The 27,790-nt window shown below is 39.6% G+C and overlaps 1 protein-coding gene across 3 annotated transcripts; it reads right to left on the reverse strand.

Moving 5' to 3' along the window:
- ARV1 (ARV1 homolog, fatty acid homeostasis modulator) lies at positions 1-27,734 on the reverse strand. Of its 3 annotated transcripts, none has more exons than XM_058543044.1 (6): positions 27,483-27,734; positions 21,415-21,534; positions 14,166-14,319; positions 10,958-11,182; positions 9,990-10,136; positions 1-2,707 (listed from the first exon to the last, which is right to left on the reverse strand). In XM_058543044.1, exons 1-5 carry the CDS (start codon positions 27,702-27,704, stop codon positions 9,994-9,996), a joined length of 864 nt encoding a protein of 287 aa, XP_058399027.1. In that variant the 5' UTR covers positions 27,705-27,734; the 3' UTR covers positions 1-2,707; positions 9,990-9,993. The 3 variants fall into 3 exon arrangements, with proteins under 3 accessions (XP_058399027.1, XP_058399028.1, XP_058399026.1); XM_058543045.1 differs by lacking the exon at positions 1-2,707 and adding an exon at positions 6,940-7,322 and having other exon boundaries at positions 27,495-27,734; XM_058543043.1 differs by lacking the exon at positions 1-2,707 and adding an exon at positions 6,940-7,322.
- Positions 27,735-27,790: the final 56 nt, after the last annotated feature.

Here is a 27,790-nt window from a genome sequence, read left to right on the forward strand (position 1 = left end):
CTTATGTGTGGAATTCATAGTCAGTTAACCAAAACCAACCTGACTCCTTGCTTTCATTTATCTATAACCTAGAGCGATGTCATTCATTCAACTAACATTTATTTAGCACTTTTCTGGGTCATGTTGAGCCAGGCACTGAGAACACAAGATGAATAACATGACGAACCTCTGGCAGATACACAAATAGCCTAACATCTGAGGTTAAGTATTGCAATTGGGGAAGTACTGTGGGCCACTGAGGTCTAGAAGGAGTCTCAACAAATTCTTGGGGTTGGCTGAGATAGCATCTGAGCTGGCTTTGAAGGGTGCATAAGTTCAAGAGGGAAAGAATGAGAAGGCAGATGGAATGGCATAAAAAAAGTCTCCAAAAACTTTCATGTATAATGTTGTGTGCTTTCATAAAACATGTCATGTCTATAATTAACACAAAGATTAAGTGATTTGCCTACGGTCTTGGCTAAATAACAGCAGAGTTGGTGTTGTCAGATGCAGTTTGCGCTCTGTCTATGTCTAAGGCACAAGCAGGTACTGGGATAACGTGAAATCTAAGGAGATTATCTGGTACAGCCCCTTAATCTTACATCACAGTGCTTTCTTATTTAATGATTTATTGTGTGGTGTTTTCTACTGGATCTTGGTCTGACTTCTACATGCACAGGCATAATTTCTTTCAGAGCCTGTGATTAGAAACAGGCCAAGGGTATGGGTGACGGAGAGGCTTGAGAGCAACCAGCATCACTTCACTGTAGGCGAGTTGGCAGTTCAATTTCATCTTTCTGCCCAAAGAGGACTTACTGATTATAAAGGCCCAAGCAAGTCCAGTCTTCTTGTCTTCATGAAAGATTGTACTTTCAGTTCAGAGAGATGTATCTGAGCCCATTCTATATGGAGTGGTAGAGCTTATGTTGCAAAGATAACATCTGGAGGTTACACCTGAAGAACACTGGACAACTGCTGGATCATAGTTTCGTGGATGAAAATGCTACAGGAGGGTCTGGGCCTCCCGACCACTAGTGTGGGCTTTGGAAAAAGTGTCAACAGCTTGCCTGATGCCTTTGTTCTAACGACTGTGATAAGACTGCATTACTTTTCCACCTCGCTTCTCTGGCCATGGGTCAACTGAGGACAGGTCCCTAGATACCCAGTTTCCTACCTGGTTCTCTTGACTCCCTGAAGAACTTGCACAAACAAGCTTAGTATCTACAGAATGTTAAGCAAAATCTTTATTAAATAACTACCAAATAAAATTAGCAAAATAAAAGCATGAAGCAATAGTCAGTAAGGAAGAGTTACAGCTCTCTAGAGGCAGGTGCCTGAGAGAGGAAAGGAGAGGGGCAGATGCCAACTGGAGAATTATGCATTGCCAACCCCAGGCAGAAGCTCCAAGACTCCCTCTCCCTGCTTCCCATCCTATCTCCAAGACAGAAGCTCTAAAGAAAGTCAGTGAGGAATGGAGTCCCAGGAACACTGAAACTATTGTTATTGGGAGGGCTGATTTTGGTGGGCGGAGCACTTGCATTGGAAATAGACCTGGTTAAAGCCACAGTCAGCATATGGCCTGAGAGCACTTCCTAGTTCTTTTACGAGGATGCAGCCTAGGAGAAGGAAAGTTAGGACTTAGCTCAGCTCTGTTCTGGGACTTAGGGAAGAGAGCACTTCACTCTTCATTCTCTTTCTCCTGCCCTCAGGATGATAAGATGCCAGAGTGGGGCTCAGGGTGAAAGGGGAGACCATTTAAGATGGCCTCTAGAACATCAATTATGTTAGAGACAAGAATGCTCCTTTGAAACGCCCACATCCAACACAATGGTAAGAAAGCCATGGGGATTTGAGGTTGAAGGGCAGGCTGTAATAGTGCTCATTTGTCTGGTGTGTCCCTGTGTGTAGCTGCCTCGGGGATCTAGATGGAGATAAGTTTGGAAAATGGGGAGGGCGCTTGCTCACCAGACTCAACTTGCAGTTACTATATATCACCAGCATGCCATAGCCAGCAATACTCTCCCCCGGGCACTGGTCCTCCATGTGTCTGATCCCCATTTGCCTTTCTGATAGAAATACTAGGGAAGACAAGTTCAGCTCAATTTCCCTGTAGTCACACGCCATGTGACTTCTCTTGACAAGCTTCTATCAGACATACCCTAAATGACTGTCTCATTGATCAGTAACCTAAACAGGCGCAGGCACCCTAACCAAAGCATTTCCACTGTGCTGGGACCCCGAATTGGAAGGTGCCCAATATAAAACCTGGAAGTTGAATTTATCCCCCTGCTGTGGAAGAAAGAACAGGAAGCAGGCCCCACAGGGCAGGAGACACACTCTAGCATAGTCACGTCCCTGGTCATACATTTATTTATTTTAAATGGATTGATATGATTTATATATCACCTTTGTTCCAAAAACTATTTAAGGCTGCTTTATAAAAATTCACACAATACGATAAAATTAAATTTTTAAAAAAGTGGGTTTAGAAATCTGCACAAAAGGAAGATAAGGGCAGAATAGATAAGATGAAGCCAGGTATAAAATCAGCACAAGGAGCACCTTCTGTGAGAAAGACAAGGAGTCCTGTTTGCTTGCAGGACATACATGAGGCAGATTCTGACCCTGAATTCAAATGAAGGCCATAGATCAATGGTGAATGCTCCACTCTAGAGCAGGGTGTTTGCCTTGGTGTTTCCCAGCCAAATGGGTCCAAGCAAGGTGAGCTCTGGAAAAATGGGGAAGAATGAGAATGGCATTCTTTCAGTGTTGCAAGGGAATCTTAAGAGTTACATGGAATCCACCCCCAGCCAGTGCAGGAGTCTCCTCCATCACACATATCCAGTCATGGAGAGCTCCTAGTAGTGCCCTGAAATCTGCCACTGCCACCCTGTGACTTTGATAAGCAGATAAAGGGTTAAGCTTCACAGGAGAGTCCTGCTTAAATTTGGGAGAGAGTGTGTGTGTGTGTGTGTGTGTGTGTGTGTGTGTGTGTGTGTGTGTGTTGGGGGAGGGGAGCTGCTATTAGCCAGATGATTTTGTGGTTGAAAAATGGCCCCCCAAAGATATCCGGGCCAAAGTACAATCTCTGGAACTTGTAAATATTATCTTCTTTGGAAAAAAAGGCCTTTACAGATATGATTAAGAATCTTGAGATTGCCAGATCATTCTGGATTATTCAAGTGGGTTCTAAATGTGATCACAAATGTCCTTATAAAAGAGAGGCAGAGCGAGATTTGACACACAGAGGAGGAGGTGATATGAAGATGAAAAAGATTGGAGTGATGTGGCCACAGGCCAAAGAATGGCAGCAGCTACCGCAAGCTGGAAGAGGCAAGGAGTGGATTCTCTCCTAGAGCCGCCGGAGGGAGTGTGGCCCTGCTAACACCTGGATTTTGGCCCAGTGACACTGACTCTGGACTTCTTGCCTCCAGAAGTGTGACAAAATAAATTCGTTTTTTTAAGCCACCAAGCTTGTGGTAATTTGTTACAGCAGCCACGGGAAACTAATAAGATTTCTAGGCACCTTTATGTTCTTCCCCCTTAGCTATTTATCTGTGTCACGATTGGACATCATCCGTCAGTCTGCTAGCCGAACACACTGTGCGAACTCTTTCAACAGACTCAGGATATGTTTCCTGATGGGCTCTCAGAGTCAACTTTAGTTGACAGAATCGTGCCTGGCACAAAGTAAATGGTATATATAAATATTTGTTAAATAGGAATAAATAGATAGAATCCTGTTTTGGGTACTGAGGTTCTTGCTTTTGTAATGCTCTTCCTCTGTTGGTTTATCAGGAGCCAGAGAACATTTTATTTTTGAGAACACTTTAAATTTAGTATTGGGTTAATAACTTTTGCTTTCAGAATGTGTTCCCAATTTTATAATGAAATGGTTAGATATGTGAGATACCAGAAAGGTACAACACAGCTTTTAAGGATCACAACTGTTCCACTGAGGAAAGAATACAGTGAAATGCTCATTTTCTTCTACCACTTCTTCCCTTGGAAACAAAGGACCAATATTTAAATCTGGTTCTAGTCATTTTAGTTCCCTATTTATTTAAAACTCTCTTGTTCTCTATTCCCAACTGTATTTGAAGAACAGTCAGTTATCATTTTTCTTTTTTCTTTTTTTTTTTTGTGAGGAAGATCAGCCCTGAGCTAACATCTGATGCCAATCCTCCTCTTTTTTCTGAGGAAGACTGGCCCTGAGCTAACATCCGTGCCCATCTTCCTCTACTGTATATGGGACGCCGCCACAGCATGGCTCGACAAGCAGTGCGTCAGTGGGTGCCCGGGAGCCGAAGTGGCGAACCCCGCGCCGCTGCAGCAGAGCGCGCGCACTTAACTGCTGGCGCCACCGGGCCGGCCCCTAGTTATCAATTTTCTTTACAAAGGAAGACAGACCCAGGGATCCTCCATTAGACTAGGAGTGGAGGTCAAGGTTTTAGTCCCAATTCTGTCACTATATGCTTGTGTGACCTTGAGCACATCCCTTAACCATTCTAAGCTTCAGTTTCTTCATAAAAGACTGTGATTTTTAAAATATTTTTAACTTTTCCGATTGATGTTTTGTTGTAAATATCTAAAAATACTCTTTCTTTGGCTCTTATATACACCATGATGTTTTCTTCCCAATTTTAGTTCAAACACTCTGATAGAAAATCTTTTAACGAAAGACCACTTGTCTATTTTAGTGTGCCTTGCTTGTTTCTACTGTGCTCTCACAAAACAAGTACTTTTCTCCTCTGGTTCTTGGCCTTGTTGAACACTCAAGAGCCAGCGGGGGGCTCTGTCCGTGTAGCCACTGTGTTACGATAACTGACCCATGACTGTGATTATGAGGCAGGTTTTCTAGAGCAGCTTGAGTGTGCGTGCTTTTCAATAAAAGTGGGGATATCTAAAAGTGATTTTTTATACCTCCAAGTGGATTTTCTTATAAATACGTTTTTTTCTTGTTAGACCACATCTCAATTTTGGGGGGCAAGGGGTCGCTTGGAAAACATGGACATCATTCTAAAGCACCAAGCACCACCACTACCTTCTGGCTTCCCAGTGGAACTAACTGAGCAAGTCTGCCGTCTCAGGAATCATATTTCCACAAGCTTTAAAGAAAAGTCAGGGCAAAACTTAACAACTGTAAAATCTAGGTGGTGGATATATATGTTTTCACCGTACAATTCTTTAACCTTTTCACATCTTTGAAATTATTCATTAAAAATTTTAAAACTGTAGGGCCACTGACAGTACAGATGAACTCCCTGGGCTGTGCAGTGGGATAGGGTATGGGGAGGGGGAGAACTAGTCACTCTCTCCAAGTGGACCTACAGGCCATCTGAAGGCAGCCTCTCTGCCTTCTTCCTGGAGTTTTGCCCTTCCTTTTCTCACTCCAAGGCATGATGTAATAAATAATATGCTGAATGGAGCCTAATCAGAGTTGGATCAGATGGGTTTCCTTTGCACCTTGTGGGCCTGAGCAGTCCTGTACCAGATTCCACAGTTCTCAGCTAACTGCTCACGGACACCTCACTGACATCAAGGAAAGGAGTTTCTAATACTTGTTTGCCTGTTTTGTTTTTTTTTTAAAGATTAACAAATACCTTTTTGGCGATCAAGAAAGACTGGAGATGTACTGAGTATGAATTTATAAATGGGTGATGTGTTTATCTTCACTTATCTGAGTTAACATCAAATATTTGAAAACCTATGATCAGTGTATCATATTTTTTGTCATTTTTTTCAAATACTTGTTTTTTTCCTATAATTTTTATTTATTTATTTATTTATTTCCCCCCAAAGCCCCAGTAGATAGTTGTATGTCATAGCTGCACGTCCTTCCAGTTGCTGTATGTGGGACGCAGCCCCAGCATGGCCGGAGAAGCGGTGTGTCGGTGCGCGCCCGGGATCCGAACCCGGGCTGCCAGCAGCGGAGTGCGCTCACTTAACCGCTAAGCCATAGGGCCGGCCCTCCAATACTTGCTTTTTAATTGACTTTTTCCTTTGGTTGTATGCCTTTGAACCATGTTTTCGCCCTCTCTCACTAACCTTTACAGGCTCCGTCTGGTGGCCAACAGTCCTCTCCATCCTGTGGCTATTCTGTGATGTTATCCCAATTGGTTTTGTCCTGTTTTTCACTTTGGATTCTTAAATATCTGTGTTGGTTTCATTGTTCTTGGGATAAATTACAACTCACAAGGCCCTTCATAGTCTGACCTTTATATGACTCCCTAGTGTCATTTTTAAGACTTCCACTGCCACACTCCACCCAGTGGTACTGCACGCTTTCAGTTCCCTGCATATGCACGTCACACTCTCTGCCCTCTAGGACTCTGCATGCCTTGTTATTCTTCCAGAGATACTGAAAAGTTCCTTTTCCTTCCCCCTCCTCTTGGAAGACCTTCTCAACTTCTAAAACTAGAATAGGTGTTTCTATTTTGTATTTCCCTAGTGCCCTACACTTACCCCTTTATAGCACTCATCACACTGCCCTGCAGTGATCTACTCATACTTCTCAATCCATCATGACTTAGTAAACTTGAAGAGGGCCAGGTCTTATTCACCACTGTACCCACGGTGTGACACACATGTAATAGGTGCTCAGTAAACATCTACTGAATGACTAAGTGAATAATGAAGGAAAGAACAGATGAGTGAAACAGGGAGAGAGAAAAGGGGAGAGGTGCTGTCTCATCTATTCATTTAATAACAGCTTTACTGAGATATAATTCACCCCTGTGAAGTATGGAATTCAGTGCCTTTTAGTGATTTTACTTATTGTTGGATCAGCCAATTTTAAAGAGTAACTTAGTTACGGGGAAGATACTGAACTGAACGTTTACAAAAGCTCAGTTTATTTTGACTTATCAAAAGTGTTTCTATTAAGAACACAAAATATTATTTTAAATACATTGTTTAAAGCCAGTAACTTGACATTTGAATTAGAAAGATATAAACATGTCAAAGGAAAGAAACATAGATCTTTTATTACGTGTAAATCGTGAATTCATGTTCCTCTTTCAATTCAAATGCTTACCTGAAGTTATCTATAATGTATATTCACTTGCTGCATACATCAGTCCCTGTAGTGACATTCCTTGTGTTTGTGTGTTTCTGTATGTGTCTGTGTGTATCTGTGTGTGGTGTGCTGGTTTCTTCTATGTGGGGGGTGAGGGGTCAGAGAGCTAGGGTTTCCAATGCCATAATCGTTGCTTTCTTTGTCAGGAAGTGTATCCAAATTCTTGCTTCATTTTACTCAACAGAAATGAGGAGCTTGGTTTTATATTTTATGTCTTCTCTTTTTCGAATGCAACTGGTCATGCCACAGATATTAAAGAATAAAACTGTGGATAATAAAAGAAGTATTTAGAATGGCACATTCAGCTGAAAATCAAATCAACAAATACTTACTAGGGCAGGCCCTGTAGTGCGGGAGACACAGAGTAAGCTCAGGCATGGTCTCTCCTGGCACTAAACTTTTAACCAGGTTGGGGGAGTCAGGCATAAACACGTGGAATTTTAATATAGGACATAGACAAGTATAAAACATGAGATAACATAGAAAAGGATAATGGTTTTCAAATGGCTGTTAGACAGGTGACTTTCTTTTCCTAACCAGATATGATAATGGGCAGCTTGACAAGGAGCCTTATGGAAGTAGGGGCAAAGTATCTCGCTCTGGGACAGCCTCAGAAGATCCAGGACACATGACTGCTGTGGTGTTGAGGTGGGCACTGGGAGGTCAAGGGAAGGAGTGAGTACACAGACTCGAGTTTTTGGAAAGTCGTCATTCCACAGAGAAGCAAAGATGATATCTAGTTAGGTGGAGAAGAGGCCACTCAGGGCCTGGGGAGAGCATAAGACATATCTGGAGATGAGAAGAAGACTATAGTAGAATGTGGGTAGGAACATGCTTATGGAGAAATTAGGACAGATTATGGGGGAATCACACTACAGCTTAGAGAAAACTAAAAGACATTCCTTAGGAAGAGACTAGAAACTCCTGTGTTGGCAATAAGAAATGATGAAAAATTCAGAGAGACACCGGAAGTGGTAGTTTATGAAGATTTACATGGCAATGGTCGGGGTTGAAGGCCAGAGAGGAGGTTGTTATAAACTTTTAAGTAGGAGATGAGGGTTAACCTGGGTCTGAGTGAAAAGATGATAAGGGACACTTCCAGAGAAAAGCTATCAGGACAGATTCTGTTTTGGTGGGTAAAAGGGGATGATACTGAGTTCAATTTTAAAGATAGTGGCAGGGTCATCCTGGCATCATCTGGGAGGCAGTGGAAGGGCACAAGGGACCTGGCAGAGGGGAGAGCTGGAGGCATTAGATATGGAAGGAATAGGCCCTGGGAGAATGGTTCAAGCTGTGGTATTGCCAAAGCTGAGTGTGTATAGAGCAAGAGAGAAAAGAAGAGGGCTGAGGACAGAATCCTGGAACAGACAGGGGAGTTGGTGAAGAAGACCTGACAGAAAGGGAATGGGCAGCCTGTTTCAGAAGGAGGGGCTCTGAGCCAGCAGCTTCCAGAGCAGAGCTCAGGGATGAGGATTCTGAAAAAGAACTGGCAACTGGCTTCCCTCTGATTCTAGGAATGCAGATTCAACAGACTACAGGAGAAAGTAAGTTTTACAAAGAGAAAAAGTAGTAAAGAAACAGGCTTAGACCAATTGTGCTAAAATAAAGAGCTGTACATGTACGTTGGCAGAGGGGAAGGAGCCACTGTAGAAGAGGGAGGATAATGACGGAGCAATGTCTTTGAAGGCCTGGAAAGGAAGAGGATTAACTGAGCATGAAGGGACACTGAGGCGACAGGAGTGGAGGACATGCATAGGAGAGGTGGAGAAGGTTTAGAGCCACTATCTACAAGGCTACGTAAGAGAACGAGGAGGGGGTGACCAAGAGTGATGTCTCAGCTTTCCCTCACGTGGGTCATGGACACAGCCTGCTTCCTTCTGCAACAGGGTATTTCCTACTCTCTTCACCATCCGCACCCCCTCACTCCCAGTCCAGCCTTCAATAGTCCGCTCCAGGATCCTACATCTTAACACAGGCTGCAGTTAGGCACAGGCTTTGATCCAGAAGTCTGACTGTGACCAGAGGGAGGAGGGCACTTACAGGTTGGAAATAGCCCCAGAGAGTAAGCTGAGCACAACCCTGAGGCAGGAAGGAAGAAAGGAGGAAAGAAGACAGATGACCAAAGAAGGTCTGAGATGAAGAAAAAGAAGCTCGAGGAGTTTGTAACAGTCTCGATTCTCAGGAAAGTGTGAGCAGACACGGGAGTAAGGACCATGGCGAAGATTTCAGAACAACCGCTTTAACGCCATTTGCTGGGAGGTTCACTAGAGGTGACTACAAAGACAGAGGAGCAACACAGAGGTCCTGCTGAGGTGCTCTGCATATGCAGGCTGGCCTGCGCAAGCAAAACTCACCGTGCTTTATGGAGAAAAGAGATGATGAGCCTCACCCAAACAGCTCTTGCAAGGCATGTCTGATAGAAGGGCAAGAAACTGATGGATCTCAACGGACTAATGGAGAATAACTCAACAGCAGCCTACAGGTTCCAGGCGTGGTTAAAAGAGAGGCAAGGGAGGTCAGAAGTAGAGGAAAGGTAGAGGTTAAGGGAGTAGAGGTTAAAAAGGTAGCAATGAGGAGGGATGGAGGAGGAGTAGAATGTTGGAAAGGGTAGGAGACAGCTGTCAGTGGGACAGATTTCAGACTCTGAGATCTCAGGAGGAGTGAGTTGGAGTGGAGGTGTTAGAGAAGTTGTGAGAATAGGGCCCTAGAAGCGACAAAAACAGATGTAGATGTCACTGAGGATGACAAAAGACCTAAAGTGCAGGACCCTGGGAGATGTGTACTAAAGTCCTTGAGGGAGATGGAGGCAACCAGAGGTAACTAGGTGCGAGGGGGTGGGTAATGGAAGGGCACGCATTTATTTTATAATGACATCTGTCTAATTTGAGAAGAATTCTTATCTGAATGCATGATCACTAAGATGCTTTTGTACCTCTTCAGAAGTCTTGAGACTTATAGATGGCACAGTCACTTCCAACATCCCATTCCATCCTCTGGAAGAAGTAGACCATGGTGCTTTCCAGTAATAAGCCACTCAAGATGGCCAAAAAGGAGAGCTTTCGGTTGATGTTTATGGTCACTGGAAAAGAAAAGGCCACTAATAAGTTCTTAAGAGTTTAATTAAATGATATTGGCATGTAAATTATGTAGTAGTATGAATGGAATTGTTCTGTAAAGCTGTTTGTAGAAAATCTCTATTCTTATTACTTTGTGCTGTTCCCTTCTCCCACTTTTTCCATCTGCAAACCTTCTGAAAGAACCAAAACATGTGCTTATAACAAAAACACTAAGCTTCTCCTCCTCAAATCAAGACACAGATTTCCATGAATATTAAAGGGGAAAATAAGAAATAGGTTATAGGGTTATAAAGAGAATAGCAAAAAAATTGATACTCTCAGTTTTACAGTTTACAAGATGATAAACATTATGATAAGAAGTATCAGGTAATAGGTTCATTTAAAATAGCACTTCTCACAATGTATGAGAAAAATGAAGACACACTGCTTATCCCTTCCTTGGCATTGTAGGAATTGTTCTGAGTTGGGCAACAGATACCTGGCATCCTGTCCTGGCTTGACAACTGCCCGGCCATGTAACTTTGGATCAGTCACTACGAGCTCATTCATAAAGTGGAGGTAATAATGGCTACCCTACTAACCCCATAGGATAGAGAATAATGCATATGAAAGCATTTTGAAAACTAAAAAGTACCATGTGTTTAATTGAACAAATACTGAATATGTGCTATGTGTAAGGCACTATAGAAATGTTAGGCATTGTCATTATTCTATGAAGAATTCCAGTGTTTAACAGGCTATATTAAAACTGTGCTCTAGAAACAAGGCTTTAAGCTTTTATATGGGTTAAAAGCTGAGAAGACAGAATGAAACATCAACATACCTCTAATTGCCTGAAAATTCGATGTAAGGACAAATACTTTAATGAGTCTGAGGCACAGGGGTGTGTAGTCATGTTCCCAAATGACAGCTGGAATCAGCAAAAGTTTTCCATAGCTGGATAATATTAACGCTTTCAGCAGCAAAATGAAGTTGGGTTTTTTTTTTGCTGTCATGGGTCGTTCTACCCACAGGAAAGTAAAAATGCCAATAAAAAAGGCAGTTTGTTCTAAGGAAGAAATGTAAAATAAAAATATGAATGTCCCTATCCAAACCATATCCCTCGAAAAACAAATAAACCACAGTCCCAAAATATAACTTATCAGCTGACTTCATAAGAAATGCTTTATCAAGATCAAATTTTCTTTATTTTCCCTTCTTCTTTTTTTTCCCCAAATAAACTCCTGCCTTTTGTGTCAAATCCTGCTGGTATGATTTCAGAAACATATTTCAACAATTCTTTCATGAAGTGTTTCATCATCCACTGAAGAAAAAGTAACTCCATTAGAATTCTAATCATGAAGCTTCTGAAGTTCCTACTAGGTAGTAAGATTCTGTTTAAACATCTTCAGTGTTAGAGCTCTCCACAGAAAGAATAAAACAGGAGAATGGAGCCTGTGAAGTCTGACAGATGGGACCCATCTTGAGCACTACATATGAAGATGTGTTTTTCTGGTCATTCTTCCACTATTTGTTGAGTGCCTATTATCTACAAGATTTTGAATACTCTGTTACCTAAATTAAAAACTTCCCTTATTCATTTTAACAAACTTTTTTTTTTTTTTTGTGAGGAAGATCAGCCCTGAGCTAATATCCATGCTAATCCTCCTCTTTTTGCTGAGGAAGACTGGCTCTGAGCTAACATCTATTGCCAATCCTCCTTTTTTTTTTTTTTTTGTTTTCCCCCAACGCCCCAGTAGATAGTTGTATGTTATAGGTGCACATCCTTCTAGTTGCTGTATGTGGGACGTGGCCTCAGCATGGCCAGACAAGCTGTGCGTCGGTGCGCGCCTGGGATCCGAACCCCGGGCCGCCAGTAGCGGAGCGCGCTCACTTAACCGCTAAGCCATGGGGCCGGCCCTTAACAAACTTTTTGAGTGCAATTCCTTATCCTTCCAGAAAGTATTCAGAGACAGAGTCCAGACCAGAAGAAGCAATAGTTCCACTTGTGTCCCACAGTCAGAACAGAACACAATCTGTTCTACTCCCATTAACTAGGAATTTAACATTTCTTTTCATTGCATTATTTTTATTAAGATTGTTAATCCTCTGATTACCCAGCTGCATTCGTTTTGAGTGGTCTGTCCCTAATTCTATTTTTTCCCATAAGCTGTGTTATTTAGGTTTCTGCAGAATCAAGTTTTTCTGGAACACATATATCATATTATAGGAGAAACAACTGTATTCTTCTCAAAATGTTTTATAACCCAATATAGCCAAACTAAAGAGGTTCCAAATATAGGTGATTAGGATTAATAACAGTAATTTAGGATGGTTGACCTACATGAAATTTGACATATTCCTCAGGGGAGACACCCTATCTCCCTGAAATATAACTGAAGGCTTGTCTACTGCAAGGACCTGCTCAGGCAGACCTTATAGGGTTTTGGACAAAAAAATAATAAAAGCAGTGAAGAACTCCCCAACAACAAGAAGCACTTAACAATAGTGGGTTGTATCCTGACACTGGAGATAAACAAAGCTAGCCTATCTTGCAGAATGGAGAGGGAAGGGCTTCTTGCACTGGATAGAAGGGGGGACTGGATTAACTGGCACATCTTTCTGAGAACTTGGGAGATTTATGGAACTGCACCAGCCCTCGGGCTCTGCACGATCTTTCACAAGGCAGAGGTTATGGAGCCTCTACCCCTGAAGGTTTTTCATGGATGAGATGGGTTCGGCAGGAGCTGCTGCCTACCCAGAGTGCTGCAGTGGAGAAAACACCGGAAAGGGAGCCCAGAGGCCTTCACTGTCTCAGTGCTGACACCAGCCTGCTGTGGGACTTGGGCGAAACCATTTGCCCTTCCTACTTCTATGTTTCCATAGCTGCAGATAGGGGAGACCCCCCAACCTACCTACCAAAGAGGATGGATGTGAAAATTGAGTTGATAAAACAATAAAAGCATGGCTTAAATTATAAAATGCTATATTTATACAAGATATTCTTTATAAGCTGTTTTAGGGGTTTGTAACCTAATTACGGATTAGATTAAGACACATAAAAAAGTTAAGTAACAGCAGAAAGAAATTTCTGACTGAAGGTCAAAATACCCACTATAAAGTAGGTGCTATAGGAATTCTAAACTATTTGAAAATAAGCCTGGTTTGTTTTTTATATTAAAAATAATGTACATAAAGGAGTTTATCTTTAGAAATTTTAAGAGGCTTTGTTTTAAAGCTTAAAATTATATTAGGTTCCAGTTCTTGGCTTAGGTGATGCGTTCAAGGTGATGTGTTTTTAATACTATTATGTAAGTTTGGGAATTCTCAGCATATAGATGAATTTTAAAACCACAGGACTGCATGAGAGGACCAAGGGAGTGAGGGCAGATACAGAAGAGAACAAAAGAGGACACACAGTCCAGAAATATGAGTGGACTGGAGACAATATTACTAAAATAATGTTTCATTATAATCAAAGAATTTTAGAAGCAGAGAAGCACAGAAACCGGTAAGTAATAAAATAGTTGCAGAAATCAATTCAACACAATTCTGACCTAAGTCACAAATTCAAATTCTGAAGAAAAGCAGTTCCTGAACTTAAGGATTTTGGAAAGTAGCCAATTTCCCTGTGTGCAGTCAGATAAATAACAAGTTTTCCCTATTAAATACATTGCATTAATACAATACATTGGATACTGTCTGGCAATTATCAATCTGTTTTAATAAAGATGGGATCTAGCCAATCTTCAAATTGGATAATCTACTTAAATTTAAGAATTTTATCAACAATATTATGTCTTAAAATATTTTATGAAATTCTCTAAACTGATAAGCATAACTATTTCCATACCATATGTGTTACAACAAAAAAGTAAGGAAGCAGATAATTTAGACAATTTCACCTAGCAGGTTAGTGGTAGAGCTGAAAATTAGTGTCAAGTCCTATATCAACTAGCTCCTCTTACCAGTGATTAAGACCACGTGCCTTACTTTTAATCAGAAGAGTAAGTACTAATTAACTAAGAATAAAAAGCATGGCTTCTTCCTACCTAGAGAAGCAATTGCAAACATTCTATAGAAATCCCACTCCTTGGCATATCTGATAAAGTCATCAGGATCAGTGTTTTGGTTTGAATCTTGAAGCTGCCACCATCTCAGGTATGCTTCACAAAGCAAACAAAATATGCAGAGTTTTCCATGCATCTGGTAGTAAAAAGACATTGCTATTTAATTAGGTAAAAAAAAACACTCAATTGTACATAATACCAATAGGCAAAGACATAGCTAAATATTTGTGGTTTTGAAGAACCTCCATCTAGTGGCTTTCAAATTCAGAACTGCCCAATTAAGTGTGTAATTATATTCAGTCTGTAAACCAGTGGTTCTTAATCAGCAATGTCCATCAAAATCACAGGGGGAGATTTTCAAAATACAAATGTCTACACCCCAATCCTGATTCAGAACCTTTTGAAGTAAATCCTAGATGTGCATATTCTGAAATAGTTCCAGAGGGAGGAGGGATTCTAATGTGTACCCCTGATTAAGAATCACTGCTTTACATAGTAGTTCACCCTTCATTATATTTTGAACATTTGTCCTGTACAGAGAATCAAGCACAGAATTTATGTGACTAATGGATAGGGGAAGTAGCAATAAGAGAACAGATTTAAATGGAAGATTCCATGATACCTGGTAAGAAACTATTAGTCTGAACAAGAATTTAAAAAACACTCCTAACTCAGTGAGAATGTCAACAAAGAAATGGAAGATATAAAAAAGAACCAATCAGAAATGAAGAATACGATACTGGAAATGAAAAATTCACTAGAGGGACTCAAAAGCAGAGTAGAGGATAGAGAAGAACGGATCTGCAAGCTGGACGAAAGACTAGAAGAAATTACCCAAGCTGAACAGGTAAAAGAGAAAAGAATTAAAAAGAGTGAGGACAGTCTAAGGTACCTCTGGGATAACATCAAGCGTACTAACATCCATGTTGTAGGTGTCCTGGAAGGAGAGGAGCGAGAAAAAGGGACAGACAATCTATTTCAAGAAATAATAGATGAAAACTTCCCTGACCTAAGGAAGGAAACAGACATCCAGTTACAGGAAGCACAGAGAGCCCCAAACAAGATAAACCCAAAGAGGCACATAGACACCCAAGACACATCAAAATCAAAATGTCCAGAATTAAAGATAAAGAGAGAATCCTAAAAGCCACAAGAGAAAGACAACTTACATACAAAGGAAACCCCATGAGGCTATCAGCTGACTTCTCAGCAGAAACCTTACAGGCTAGAAGAGAGTGGCATGATATATTTAAAGTGCTAAAAGGAAAAAACTTACAACCAAGAATACTCTACCCGGCAAGGTTATCATTCAAAATGGAAGGAGAGATCAAAAATTTCCAAGACAAGCAAAAATTAAAGGAGTTTGTCACCAAGAAACCAGTGCTACAAGAAATGTTAAAGGGACTGATTTAAGGGGAAAAGAGAAGACCACCAATAGGAAAAATTATCTATTTCCATGATAAGAGGGTAATGGATACAAATGCACAAAAAAGAGGTTAGATATAATATCAAAAACATAAAAGGAGGGAGGAGAGGAGTTAAAGAGTAGAGCTTTCAGACAGAGGTCAAACTAAAGAGACCATCAATTCTGTACAGAAGGAGAAAGGAACAGAGAAGGACTACTAAAACACCGAGAAAAAAAAAAGTTAAAAAACGGCAGTAAGTACATACTTATCAATAGCTACTTTAAACATCAATGGACTAAATGCTCCAATTAAAAGGCATAGGGTGGCTGATTGGATAAAACAACAAGACCCATATATATGCTGCATACAAGAGACACACTTCAGACCTAAAGACACTCACAAACTGAAAGTGAAGGGATGGAAAAAGATACTCCACGCAAATGGCAATGAAAAGAAAGCTGGGGTAGCAATACTCATATCAAACAAAATAGACTTTAAAACAAAAACTGTAAAAAGAGACAAAGAAGAGCATTACATAATGATCAAGGGAACAATCCAACAAGAGGATATAACACTTGTAAATATCTACACACCCAATGTACATGCACCTAAATATATAAAGCAATTATTAACAGACATAAAAAGAGAAATAGACAGTAACACAATAATAGTAGGGGACTTTAACACTCCACTTACACCAACGGATAGATCATCCAAACAGAAGATCAATAAGGAAACATTGGCCTTAAATGACACACTAGAACAGATGGACCTAGTAGATATATACAGAGCATTCTATCCAAAAACCAAAGAATACACGTTCTTTTCAAATGCACATGGAACATTCTCCAGGATTGATCACATATTAGGCCATAAAACAAGTTGCCATAAATTTAAGAAGATTGAAATAATACCAAGCATCTTTTCTGACCACAACGGTATGAAACTGGAAATCAACTATAGGAAGAAAATCAGAAAAGCCACAAATACGTGGAGATTAAATAAAATGCTACTGAACGACTGGGTCAACGAAGAAATCAAAGAAGAAATCAAAAAATACCTGGAGACAAATGAAAATGAAAATACAACATACCAGAATTTATGCGATACAGCAAAAGCGGTTCTAAGAGGGAAGTTTATAGCAATACAGGCCTATCTCAACAAACAAGAAAAATCTCAAATAAACAATCTAACAATGCACCTAAAGAAACTGGAAAAAGAGGAACAAACAAAGCCCAAAATCAGTAGAAGAAGGGAAACAATAAAAATCAGAGCAGAAATAAATGAAATAGAGACTAAAAAAACAATAGAAAAAATTAACAACACCAAGAGCTGGTTCTTTGAAAAGATAAACAAAAGTGACAAACCTTTAGCTAGACTCACCAAGAAAAAAAGAGAGAAGGCACAAATAAGTAAAATCAGAAATGAAAGAGGAGAAATTACAACAGACACCTCAGAAATACAAAAGATTATAAGAGAATACTATGAAAAGCTATATGCCAACAAATTCGACAATCTGGAAGAAATGGATAAATTCCTAGAATCATACAACCTTCCAAACCTGGATCAAGAAGAAGTAGAGAATTTGAACAGACCAATCACCAGTAAGGAGATCGAAACAGTAATTAAAAACCTCCCCAAAAATAAAAGTCCAGGACCAGACGGCTTCCCTGGTAAATTCTACCAAACATTCAAAGAAGACTTAATACCTATCCTTCTCAAACTCTTCCAAAAAATTGAGAGGGGGGGAAGCTCCCTAACTCATTCTATGAAGCCCACATTACCCTGATACCAAAACCAGACAAGGACAACCCAAAAAAAGAAAATTACAGGCCAATATCACTGATGAACATCGATGCAAAAATCCTCAACAAAATACTAGCAAATCACATACAACAATACGTTAAAAAGATTACACACCATGATCAAGTTGGATTTATTTCAGGTATGCAGGGATGGTTCAACATTCGCAAATCAATCAACGTAATACACCACATTAATAAAATGAAGAATAAAAATCACATGATCATCTCAATAGATGCAGAGAAAGCATTTGACAAGATACAGCATCCATTTATGATAAAAACTCGGAATAAAATGGGTATAGAAGGAAAGTACCTCAACATAATAAAGGCCATATATGACAAACCCACAGCTAATATCATCCTCAATGGTGAAAAACTGAAAGCTATCCCTCTAAGAACAGGAACCAGACAAGGATGCCTGCTGTCACCACTCCTATTTAACATAGTACTGGAAGTCCTAGCCAGAGCAATCAGGCAAGAAAAAGAAATAAAAGGGATCCAAATTGGAAAGGAAGAAGTGAAAAGAAGTGAAACTCTCACTATTTGCAGATGACATGATTTTATATATAGAAAACTCTAAAGAATCCACCAGAAAACTTTTAGAAGTAATAAACGAATACGGTAAAGTTACAGGATACAAAATCAACATACAAAAATCAGTTGCATTTCTATACACTAACAACGAAGTAGCAGAAAGAGAAATTAAGAATACAATCCCATTTACAATTGCAACAAAAAGAATAAAATACCTAGGAATAAATTTAACCAAAGAGGTGAAAGATCTGTACACTGAAAACTATAAAACATTGCTGAAAGAAACTGAAGAAGACACAAAGAAATGGAAAGATATTCCATGCTCTTGGATTGGAAGAATTAACATAGTTAAGATGTCCATATTTCCTAAAGCAATCTATAGATTCAATGCAGTCCCTATCAAAGTTCCAACAACATTTTTCACAGAAATAGAACAAAGAATCCTAAAATTTATATGGAACAACAAAAGACCCCGAATAGCTAAAGGAATCCTGAGAAAAAAGAACAAAGCTGGAGGTATCACACTCCCTGATTTCAAAATATACTACAAAGCTATAGTAACCAAAACAGCATGGTACTGGCACAAAAACAAACACAGATCAATGGAATAGAATTGAAAGCCCAGAAATAAACCCACACATCTATGGACAGCTAATCTTTGACCAAGGAGCCAAGAACATACAATGGAGAAAAGAAAGTCTCTTCAACCAATGGTGTTGGGAAAACTGGATAGCCACATGCAAAAAAATGAAAGTAGACCCTTACCTTACACCATACACAAAAATTAACTCAAAATGGATTAAAGACTTGAATATAAGACCTGAAACTATGAAACTTCTAGAAGAAAACATAGGCAGTACGCTCCTCGACATCGGTCTTAGCAACATATTTTCAAGCACCATGTCTGACCGGGCAAGAGAAACAACAGAAAAAAATAAACAAATTGGACTACATCAAACTAAAAAGCTTCTGCACAGCAAAGGAAACCATCAACAAAACGAAAAGACACCCTAACAATTGGGAGAAGATATTTGCAAACCATACATCTGATAAGGGCTTAATCTCCAAAATATATAAAGAACTCATGCATCTCAACAACAAAAAAACCAACAACCCAATTAAAAAATGGGCAAAAACCTGAACAGACATTTCTCCAAAGAAGATATACAGATGGCCAACAGACACATGAAAAGATGTTCAAAATCATTAACTATCAGGGAAATGCAAATCAAAACTACAATGAGATATCACCTCACGCCCGTCAGAATGGCTATAATTAACAAGACAGGAAACAACAAGTGTTGGAGAGGATGTGGAGAGAACGGAACTCTCATACACTGCTGGTGGGAGTGCAAACTGGTGCAGTCACTATGGAAAACAGTATGCAGATTCCTCAAAAAATCAAGGATAGAACTACCATATGATCCAGCTATTCCACTGCTGGGTATTTACCCAAAGAACTTGAAAACACCAATGCGTAAAGATACATGCACCCCTGTGTTCACTGCAGCTTTATTCACAATAGCCAAGACTTGGAAGCAACCTAAGTGCCCATCAAGGGACGAATGGATAAAGAAGATGTGGTATATATACACAATGGAATACTACTCAGCCATAAGAAACGATGAAATCCAGCCATTTGTGACAACATGGATGGACACTGAGGGTATTATGCAAAGTGAAATAAGTCAGAGGGAGAAGGTCAAATACCGTATGATTGCCTTCATTAAGTAGTAGATAATAACAACAATAAACAAACACATAGGGACAGAGATTGGATTGGTGGTTACCAGAGGGGAAGGGGGGAGGGAGGAGGGCGAAAGGGATAGTTCGGCACATGTGTGTGGTGATGGGTTGTAATTAGTATTTGGGTCGTGAACATGATGTAATCTAGGCAGAAATAGTATAATGATGTACATCTGAAATTTATACAATGTTATAAACCAATGTTACTGCAATAAACAAAAAATTTAAAAAAAATACAAAAAAAAAAAAACTCTCCTAGGCTGAATGAGTATAAATCAGTATATTGAAAGACAGCGACTAAAAGGTGGCAAATCAGTTGGAAGTTCTAAAGAGTCTGAAATTTTGGCAATAAATAGAAAATACTAGGCAACAAGAATTGGCTTTTTTCTCTGTATTTCTCCTATGGGTTGAACTTTCTCTATCAATATAAAGTGGGGGAAAGCAGTGTGTGTGCAAACCCATGTAGCCCAGGGACAGTTATCAGTGTGAGCTGCTGAGGCACCTCCAGTTGTCACACTGGTTCTCCTGGCTGCACTCTGGAATAGCTTGGGAGTTTTAAGAAATACTGACGCTTGGATCCCATCCCCAAAGATTCTGATTTAATTGGTTCTGAGTGAGGCCTTGCCCTCTCTCCCAGGTGATTCTAATGTGCAGCAAAATTTGAGAATCAATGCTCTAGTAATTTAAAAACTGCCCTGGTTATTCAACTTGGGGGAGGGGGCCCAGGGATAAATAAATTGCCCTGTTACTGTCCATGTTAGCCCAAACTCAGGGTTGCCAAATTTAAATATGAGTTTCAGTTAAATACGAGCCTCAGATAAACAACAAATAATTTCTTGTATAGGTATGTTCCAAGTAATAGTAGGGACATAGTCTAAAAAGTTATTCATTGTTTGTCTGATTTTTTCTTTTTTAAAAAATTATTTTATTGAGGTCACATTGGTTTATAACATTGTGTAAATTTCATGTGTACATTATTATATTTTAGTTTTTGTAGAAACTGCATCGTGTTCATCACCAAAAGTGTAGTTTCCATCTGTCACCATACATATGTGCCCCTTTACCCCTTTCACCTCCTCTCCCCCCACCCCCTTCCCCTCTGTTCCACCACCAATCTGTTCTCCTTATCTATGGGTTTATCTTCCACATATGAGTGAAATCATCAAATTTAATTGGGTGTCCTGTATTTTATCTGTCAACCCTACTCAAACTATTAACAAGTTCACAATTCAATACACTAAATGAATATTTTGAAAAGTCCAACTTTATAAATTAGGACTTTTCTGATTAAGCTCAATGTTGTTATTTACCTCATGCATTTCGTCAATAGCAGAGTATAAAATTCGATAAATTATGTTTTAAAATATTTTTCTTTTAATGCTTGGTTACTTCTTTTAGGTATAATTCTCTCCCTGCCTGGATATATTTAATTTTATTCTGTGCCAAATAATTGATGTCTGTTTCAAAAAGTAACCTACTAAAAGGCAATCCAGATTATGGCTTGTCAGTTTCCTACCAGTGACCACATTCTTAAATATTCACTAAACATCATGCACCTTTTTTCTATCAATGCCTGCTATTTCTAGAAACTTCCATACATTGTTGAGATAAAAGACCCACCCTCATTACAATTTTTTTAAAATAATGTTCTTTAATTCTGTTCATAATTATTATTATTCTTTTAAAATGCAAAAGCATCATCAAGTAAAATTAGAAAATAAAAAAATTATCACAACTTACGTTTATTTTAGTATTGAAAAGAATATGCCTGTAGGCCTGGGCTTTGCATAAAATAGCATTAATCAAGATGATAACAGGATCATACTCGATGTATTTGTCTACAGGTTTCTGACAGGATTTCTGAAATAATGCAAGATAATATTAGAACAAGCAAATTCATACATTCTGAAATCTTAAAGGATTTCAAAATAGCAGAGTCTATTTTGGACTTGTATAGCAATAAGGTTATATCAGCATTTATTTAAATAAACTTCTATTCAGATACAAAATATTCATCCATATAAGAGCTGACTTCAGAAATGACCAAATATAATCCTCTAGGCTAGAAATATTAATTTTTTAACCTCATATTTAAGAGGCCAAAAAAATATTTGATTTAAAGACTGACTTTAGGCAGAAAAGTATCCCAGAAAATTCTACTTTCAATTTGTAGGAATTATTATAAAATAAATAAATTTATAATGTACTTTCATTGATAAATTGGTGCCTGTTGGCTAGATGTCCCCCAACTTTGTGGTTCTTGAAACATGATCTGGAGAAAAGGATTCAGAAAAGTAACCCTGCACCCAGAGCTTCTGAGAGCTACAAGCAGGTAAAGAATGGGCCACGCAGTGCCAACAATCCTGGGGTGGCAGATACCAAGAGAAGCTTGTTTTTTTCTTCAATAACATTGAGAATATGGAAAGGAAATGGTCTTTCTCTGCTACCAATAGAGACACTAGAGAATGCTGGGCTGTGTGTGAGGAACTGGGTTGTGCAGCCTGGTCCAGGTTACCCAGTCAAGCCTCCCTGGGCTCTCAGCAATTCCTATTAAACAGCTTTTTTTTTAATTTGACATGGGTGATTACAATGTTATCAAATCTCGACACCATTAGAACATATAAAATGCAGGTATACAAGAACAAGCTCATTAGAAATGTGACATTCGAAACAGTATTAGTTACAAAGTTGCATCAAGGCTACTATTCACTGCATAAACTAGTGGCTACAATTCAAACATCAAACATTTTGAAACTATGAGAGGATAAAACAGAAACAGAAGTGATGGATATGCAGACATACTAGGATGGTCATTTAATTACATCAAAGTGCTAGAAGAAAAATGAAGTGCATTAAAGAATTTTAACCTTGCCCTCCAAATGCAATGAAAAATCAGATTCACTTCCAATTTAAAGAGTTTCTCCACTTCACTCATGTCCTTACAAGAAATGGATGTTTTTGAGTCATCAAGTGAACCAATGAAGGGAGATGTGCTATTAGCTCAAATTTAAATCCACCTAATAAAACTGAGGCATAAGAGATTAATAATTTTGCAGCTTTTCAGCTGAGCAAAGAGTAAGCCAGTGTCTAAACAGAAGCCACAGAATCAGAAATTCTATATTCATGACAAAGAGCTGTTTTCTCGATCCTCTCCCGGTGCTACCCCTGTAAAGAACACTTCCTCTCTTGATACAAACAAGATTGGAAGACTTGAGATGCTACTTCATTTTAAAATAAAACTGCTGACTGGTCAAGGGTCCTCTTTCTGTCCTTTAAAAGTTCTCTAAAACCCATCTTCAGACAGCATCACAAGTCTAAGATGAAATTTGGACAATTTTTAGAAGGAGGTACGCATAAACCAGCAGCAGGAGACACAGCAACTCAGTCATTCCTTTTGCAATCACTTGTGTGACAAATGTGTTTGGAGCGCCTATTACATTCATTATAACAGCTCTCTTAGCCATTTCTATGGACCAGGCACTTCCCAGATGCTAGATACTCACCTTAAGACATGAGTCTCTACCCTCAAGGACCTTACAGTTTAGAAGGGGAAGACAAATAAACATGCCACTATAAGTGCTACAATGGAATGAACACAGGGTGACATGAACCCAAACAGAAGAGGCTGCTTCTGGTGTCACATGATATGCTACAAGCTATACCCATCTTCCCTTCTTAGCATTCTGAGTCTTTTACAAACATTGAGAATTCACTAAAGCCTGCTAGTTCCCTCCCAATAAGTTTAGGCCTAATTTTTCCCTCTTCTGCCTCAATTATTTGCTTTTCCCTTGAGTGCTTCCTTCATTTTGAAGGTAAGGAGGAAAACCACCCACACACAAAAAAAACAAATGTAGTAAAACATCCTATTGGGAGATAGCTAAATTTAGTAGATATGTTTTCTTATTTTGGCAAAATTGTTCCATTCCATATCATTTACTACTTAATAGACAAGTATCCTGAAAGAGAAAGTTGTCCTCTAAGAAATCGCTACAGCACAGGGACCATGCACACCCTGGGAACTCAAAAACTGCTTCCACCACCTCGATCTTCACATGGATAGGACTTACTTGCTGCTGCTATGTTCTCCAGGTCCCTCATGAATCACATCTCTTTCAGAATACAAACTGGCCAAACCAATTTTTTCATGAATATTCCTGCTGCTGTTTCCTTCCCATCATCTCTAGGACCATCCTCTTCCCCACTCATTCTCAAATCTGTTTAATTTTAGCTCCACAATAAGCAAACACATATCTTAAAAGTGGAACCCACTAGACTTGAAGCTCCTCAAGGGCAGGGCTATGTCTTATTCATTTTGCATCCAGCACCCATGGGTGGAAGCTCAACACTGTAGTACTGAACAGAACTGAAACTTATGAGAATCTCAAAGGAGTTTTGTTTTGTTTTGTTACCATTATGAATTTGTCAAATATCTGAGCACTTAAAATAGGCCAGGCACTGTAGGATACTAAAAGCACTATATCTTTAAGCATAATCATAATAAACTGTGAAAAGCTGAAGTGGAGGGAGTAGCTAAAAGCAAGGGACATGCTTCCATTAGATGGAGAAAAATTAGGGAAACATAGAAAGGTAAGCTGGGGGAATGGCAGTAGAAAAACAAGAGCCAAGAGAAGGAGATTAGAATGAAAAATACAGGTAGGAAATCAGGCTGAGTATACTGCGGACTCCAAATGTGGCAGGGAAGAGGCCAAAGTATGTATGAGTTACCGGCTGTAACCACTGAGAAACTTGGGACGTTTCTTCATAACAAATAGTCTGATGTCTAAAAACTTTTTACTTTTTTTTTTTTTTTTTTTTACTTTTTGATCTCAGGACTTGGAGACCCTTTAAAAAATTAATTATTTTATGGTTTAATTTTCAGAGTCTAGCATCAACTAAATGATTTTTCCTGAGTAACGCTATTACACGTATTACTATGCATTAACATGATAAAAACAAGGATATTACATACTCTGTCTCATTAGGGAATAACTGTGTACAATAAAGAATCCATAAGGTACTGTACCACCATTCAATATTCCAAATATAACTCTAAAATCTGTCTCCTGGGTGAGAGAGCGCAATATTTCAGGAGAAAAAAGTGGGGGAGGGTGTAGCTGTTGACTTAGCCATCCAATAATTATTTTGTCTTTCCATAAATAAAGGTATAGAGAAGCCAGCCTAATCTGATGATTAGGAAAGGGATTTTGTTGTTGGTAGCTTAATGCCAATAATAAAAGATTATTTTATATTATTAAAGATTACTAACTAAAATGCATAGACAGATACTAGCTTCTCTTTGGACAAAAGAGTGTTCACAGTTACGTGGTTGTCACCTTTCTGATGGACCATTTAACTGGACTAGTCCAAAAGTCATTAAGTTTAGACTGCATATAACTTACTGTTCTCTCCCTCATACCAGGATGGCCAAGGATATGATCATCCAAAAGTCTAGAAATGGTTCATTCAACACATATTTATGGAGTACCTACTACGTGTCAGGCACTGTCCTGGGTGATCCAGCTACATTAATGAATAAAATACACATACTCTCCGTCCTTGTGTAGCTTACATTCCAGGGAGTGGACAGGCAATAAATAATAAATAAGCCAATTATATAGAATATTAGAAGATGACAGGTGATATGGGAACGATAAAGCAGGGAAGGGTGATAAGGTGTACCCAGACTTGGGAAGGGAAAATTTTTAGTAGGGTGTTCAGAGTAGGCCTCTCTGAGAAGATACTCAGAAAAAATACTTCAAGGAGGTGAGGGATTAGCCATGCAGATACCTGACAGAAGAGTGTTCCAGGCAGAGTGCAAAGGCCCTGAGGAAGGAACTTGCCTGGATTGTTTAAGAAATATCAGAAGGCTAGTGGGACTGCAGTAGAATAAGGGAGGGCCAGGGTAGCAGGAGACTACATAGGGCTTTATAAGCCAAGTCAAGGATTTTGGCCTTAACTCTGAGATGGGAAAATCATTGGAAGGTTTGACCAAAGGAATGATATAATTTAACTTACATTTTTTTCTTTCTTTTTTTTTTTTTTTGGTGAGGAAGATTGGCTCTGAGCTAACATCCGTGCCCATCTTCCTCTATTTTGTATGTGGGACACCGCCACAGCATGGTTTGATGAGCAGTTATGTCAGTCTGTGCCCAGGATTTGAACCTGCAAACCTCAGGCTGCCGAATGGGAGTACACAAACTTAACCACTATGCCACTGGGCTGGCCCCTGACTTACATTTTAAAGGGAGCAATCCAGCTGCTGTGTGTAGAGACTGAAGAGGTGCAAGGGTGACACAGGGAGACCAGTTGAGTTATGATAATAGTCCAGGTGACACATGATGGTGGCCTGGACCATGGTTGTAGCAGTAGGGGTGGTGAGAAGTTGTGGATTCTGAACATAATTTGAAGATAGAGCTAACAGGATTTGCCAAGCAACGGAATAAGGATGTGAGAGAAAGAGAGGAATCAAGGATGACTTCAAGGTTTTTCAGTCCTAGGAACTAAAATGGTAGGGTTGCCATTAACTGTGAAAGTTTGAGGTGACTATTGAAATTCAAGTGGAGAAGTCAACCAGGTAGTTAGATATTTGAATCTGGAGTTTAAGGGCGAGGTTCAGGCTGGAGGTACACATTTGGGAATTGCCAAACTTTAGATGGTATTTAAAGCCATGAGTCAGAATGAGCTTATGTGATTGCAAAGTTCCTGAAAGTTCTCCTCTGTTTTCTTACTGAAGCAGGAGAGGATATATGAGAAACTTGAGGAGAGAAGGTATGTGATGATTGTTCAGAAAGTGGGAACTAGTGAAACATAACATGGTCAGATGGCATCAAGGGCCTACTGAGGTTAGTGGTCAGGAACTTAAGGTGTTTTTTTCCCCAGTAATGTACAACTGCAAGGGTGTAGGGACAGATCAGGCAATATGTCGGATTTAACAATGGCTGAAATTTTGCCAAGTGAGGGAAACCATTTAAGAGAGGAACATGAAATCAAGGGTGCATACACCAAAGTGATTATAATGGTTGATAATAGATTAAATAGGTACACATTGACACTTTGTCTACTCTCTTGTGTATTACTACAGGCCATGTTTTTCTAATGAGGATTATTATGAGAAAAACATCAGGAGATCAGAAATGGGACAAAAACATATTGACTGCCTATTATGTGACGGGTTCTTTGCTAATGCACCTAAAAGAACCTCCAATTCTGTGACTTTTTAAACATAAGATCATTCTTTATAAATAGCCTAGCAACACCTTGAAAGCAGAATTTTTACTTCCTGATTTTTGATTTTTGTATCATCAACATCTAGCATAGTGTTTTGTGCACAATTCTGTACATTAATAACCACAACGGATGAAACCTGAAAAAAGTATTCTAGGAGAATTTAATACGGGTTATGGAGTGTAAGGATGGTAACATTTGTCTATCAAAGGGAGAATAACTAAGAATGAAATAGCTTTGGCGTGAACCCAGATGTCAACCTAATCCGATCTTTAAATTTCTCTGCACAACGCCTACATCCATCTCCGCCCGAGGATCCGTTCACCCAGTTAGGTCTCACCAGCAAACGTGACTGGTATGAGAAAAGCGCTGTAGGGTAGTGAGTTCTCTACCACTATAGGTATTCACGCAAAGGCTCGACTGACCTCCGATGGGAATATCAAGCATGGAACTGAAGACTGTATTAGAAGACACTGAAACTCGTTGATTTTTATCACCCTAAAAAGCTGATACAGATTCTACTGTCTCTCAATAGAGGTCCCCAAATCTCGCAGCGTCATTTTCTTCCCAAGGACAGCCCACACCTGACAACTCACGCAGATGGTTATCTTCAGCACGCCGTGGTTATAGTCTCGGTACAACTCCTTGGCCTCTTGGTTGCATTCGATGCACCTGTACTGGCAGGAGGCCGAAGCAGCAGTAGCAGTAGGACTCGTTGCCACCCCATCCGCGTTCCCCTTGCCGGCTGTCACCCCTTCTGCGTTCCCCTTGCCCCGCCGTAACCCACTCCGCCCACCAGTGCCCATTTCCACGCAACCTCAGCCTAGAACTTCCGATTCAGTGGCGGGGGAAGACGTCAGACGCCAGACCGGAAAACCTGCGCAGCGCGATG

This window comes from Diceros bicornis, chromosome 6 (genome assembly GCF_020826845.1).
Source record: "Diceros bicornis minor isolate mBicDic1 chromosome 6, mDicBic1.mat.cur, whole genome shotgun sequence".
Lineage (NCBI taxonomy): Eukaryota > Metazoa > Chordata > Mammalia > Perissodactyla > Rhinocerotidae > Diceros > Diceros bicornis.

What these genes read in the sequence shown, in the direction of transcription:
- ARV1 (XM_058543044.1), bottom strand. Translation starts at nt 27,704, where the DNA reads ATGGGCACTGGTGGGCGGAGTGGGTTACGGCGGGGCAAGGGGAACGCA. An exon ending in CCATCTGCGTGAGTTGTCAG is followed by an intron (nt 21,535 to 27,482) that starts GTGTGGGCTGTC and finishes GCATTATTTCAG; the next exon opens with AAATCCTGTCAGAAACCTGT. An exon ending in GAATTTTCAGGCAATTAGAG is followed by an intron (nt 10,137 to 10,957) that starts GTATGTTGATGT and finishes TTTCTTTTCCAG; the next exon opens with TGACCATAAACATCAACCGA.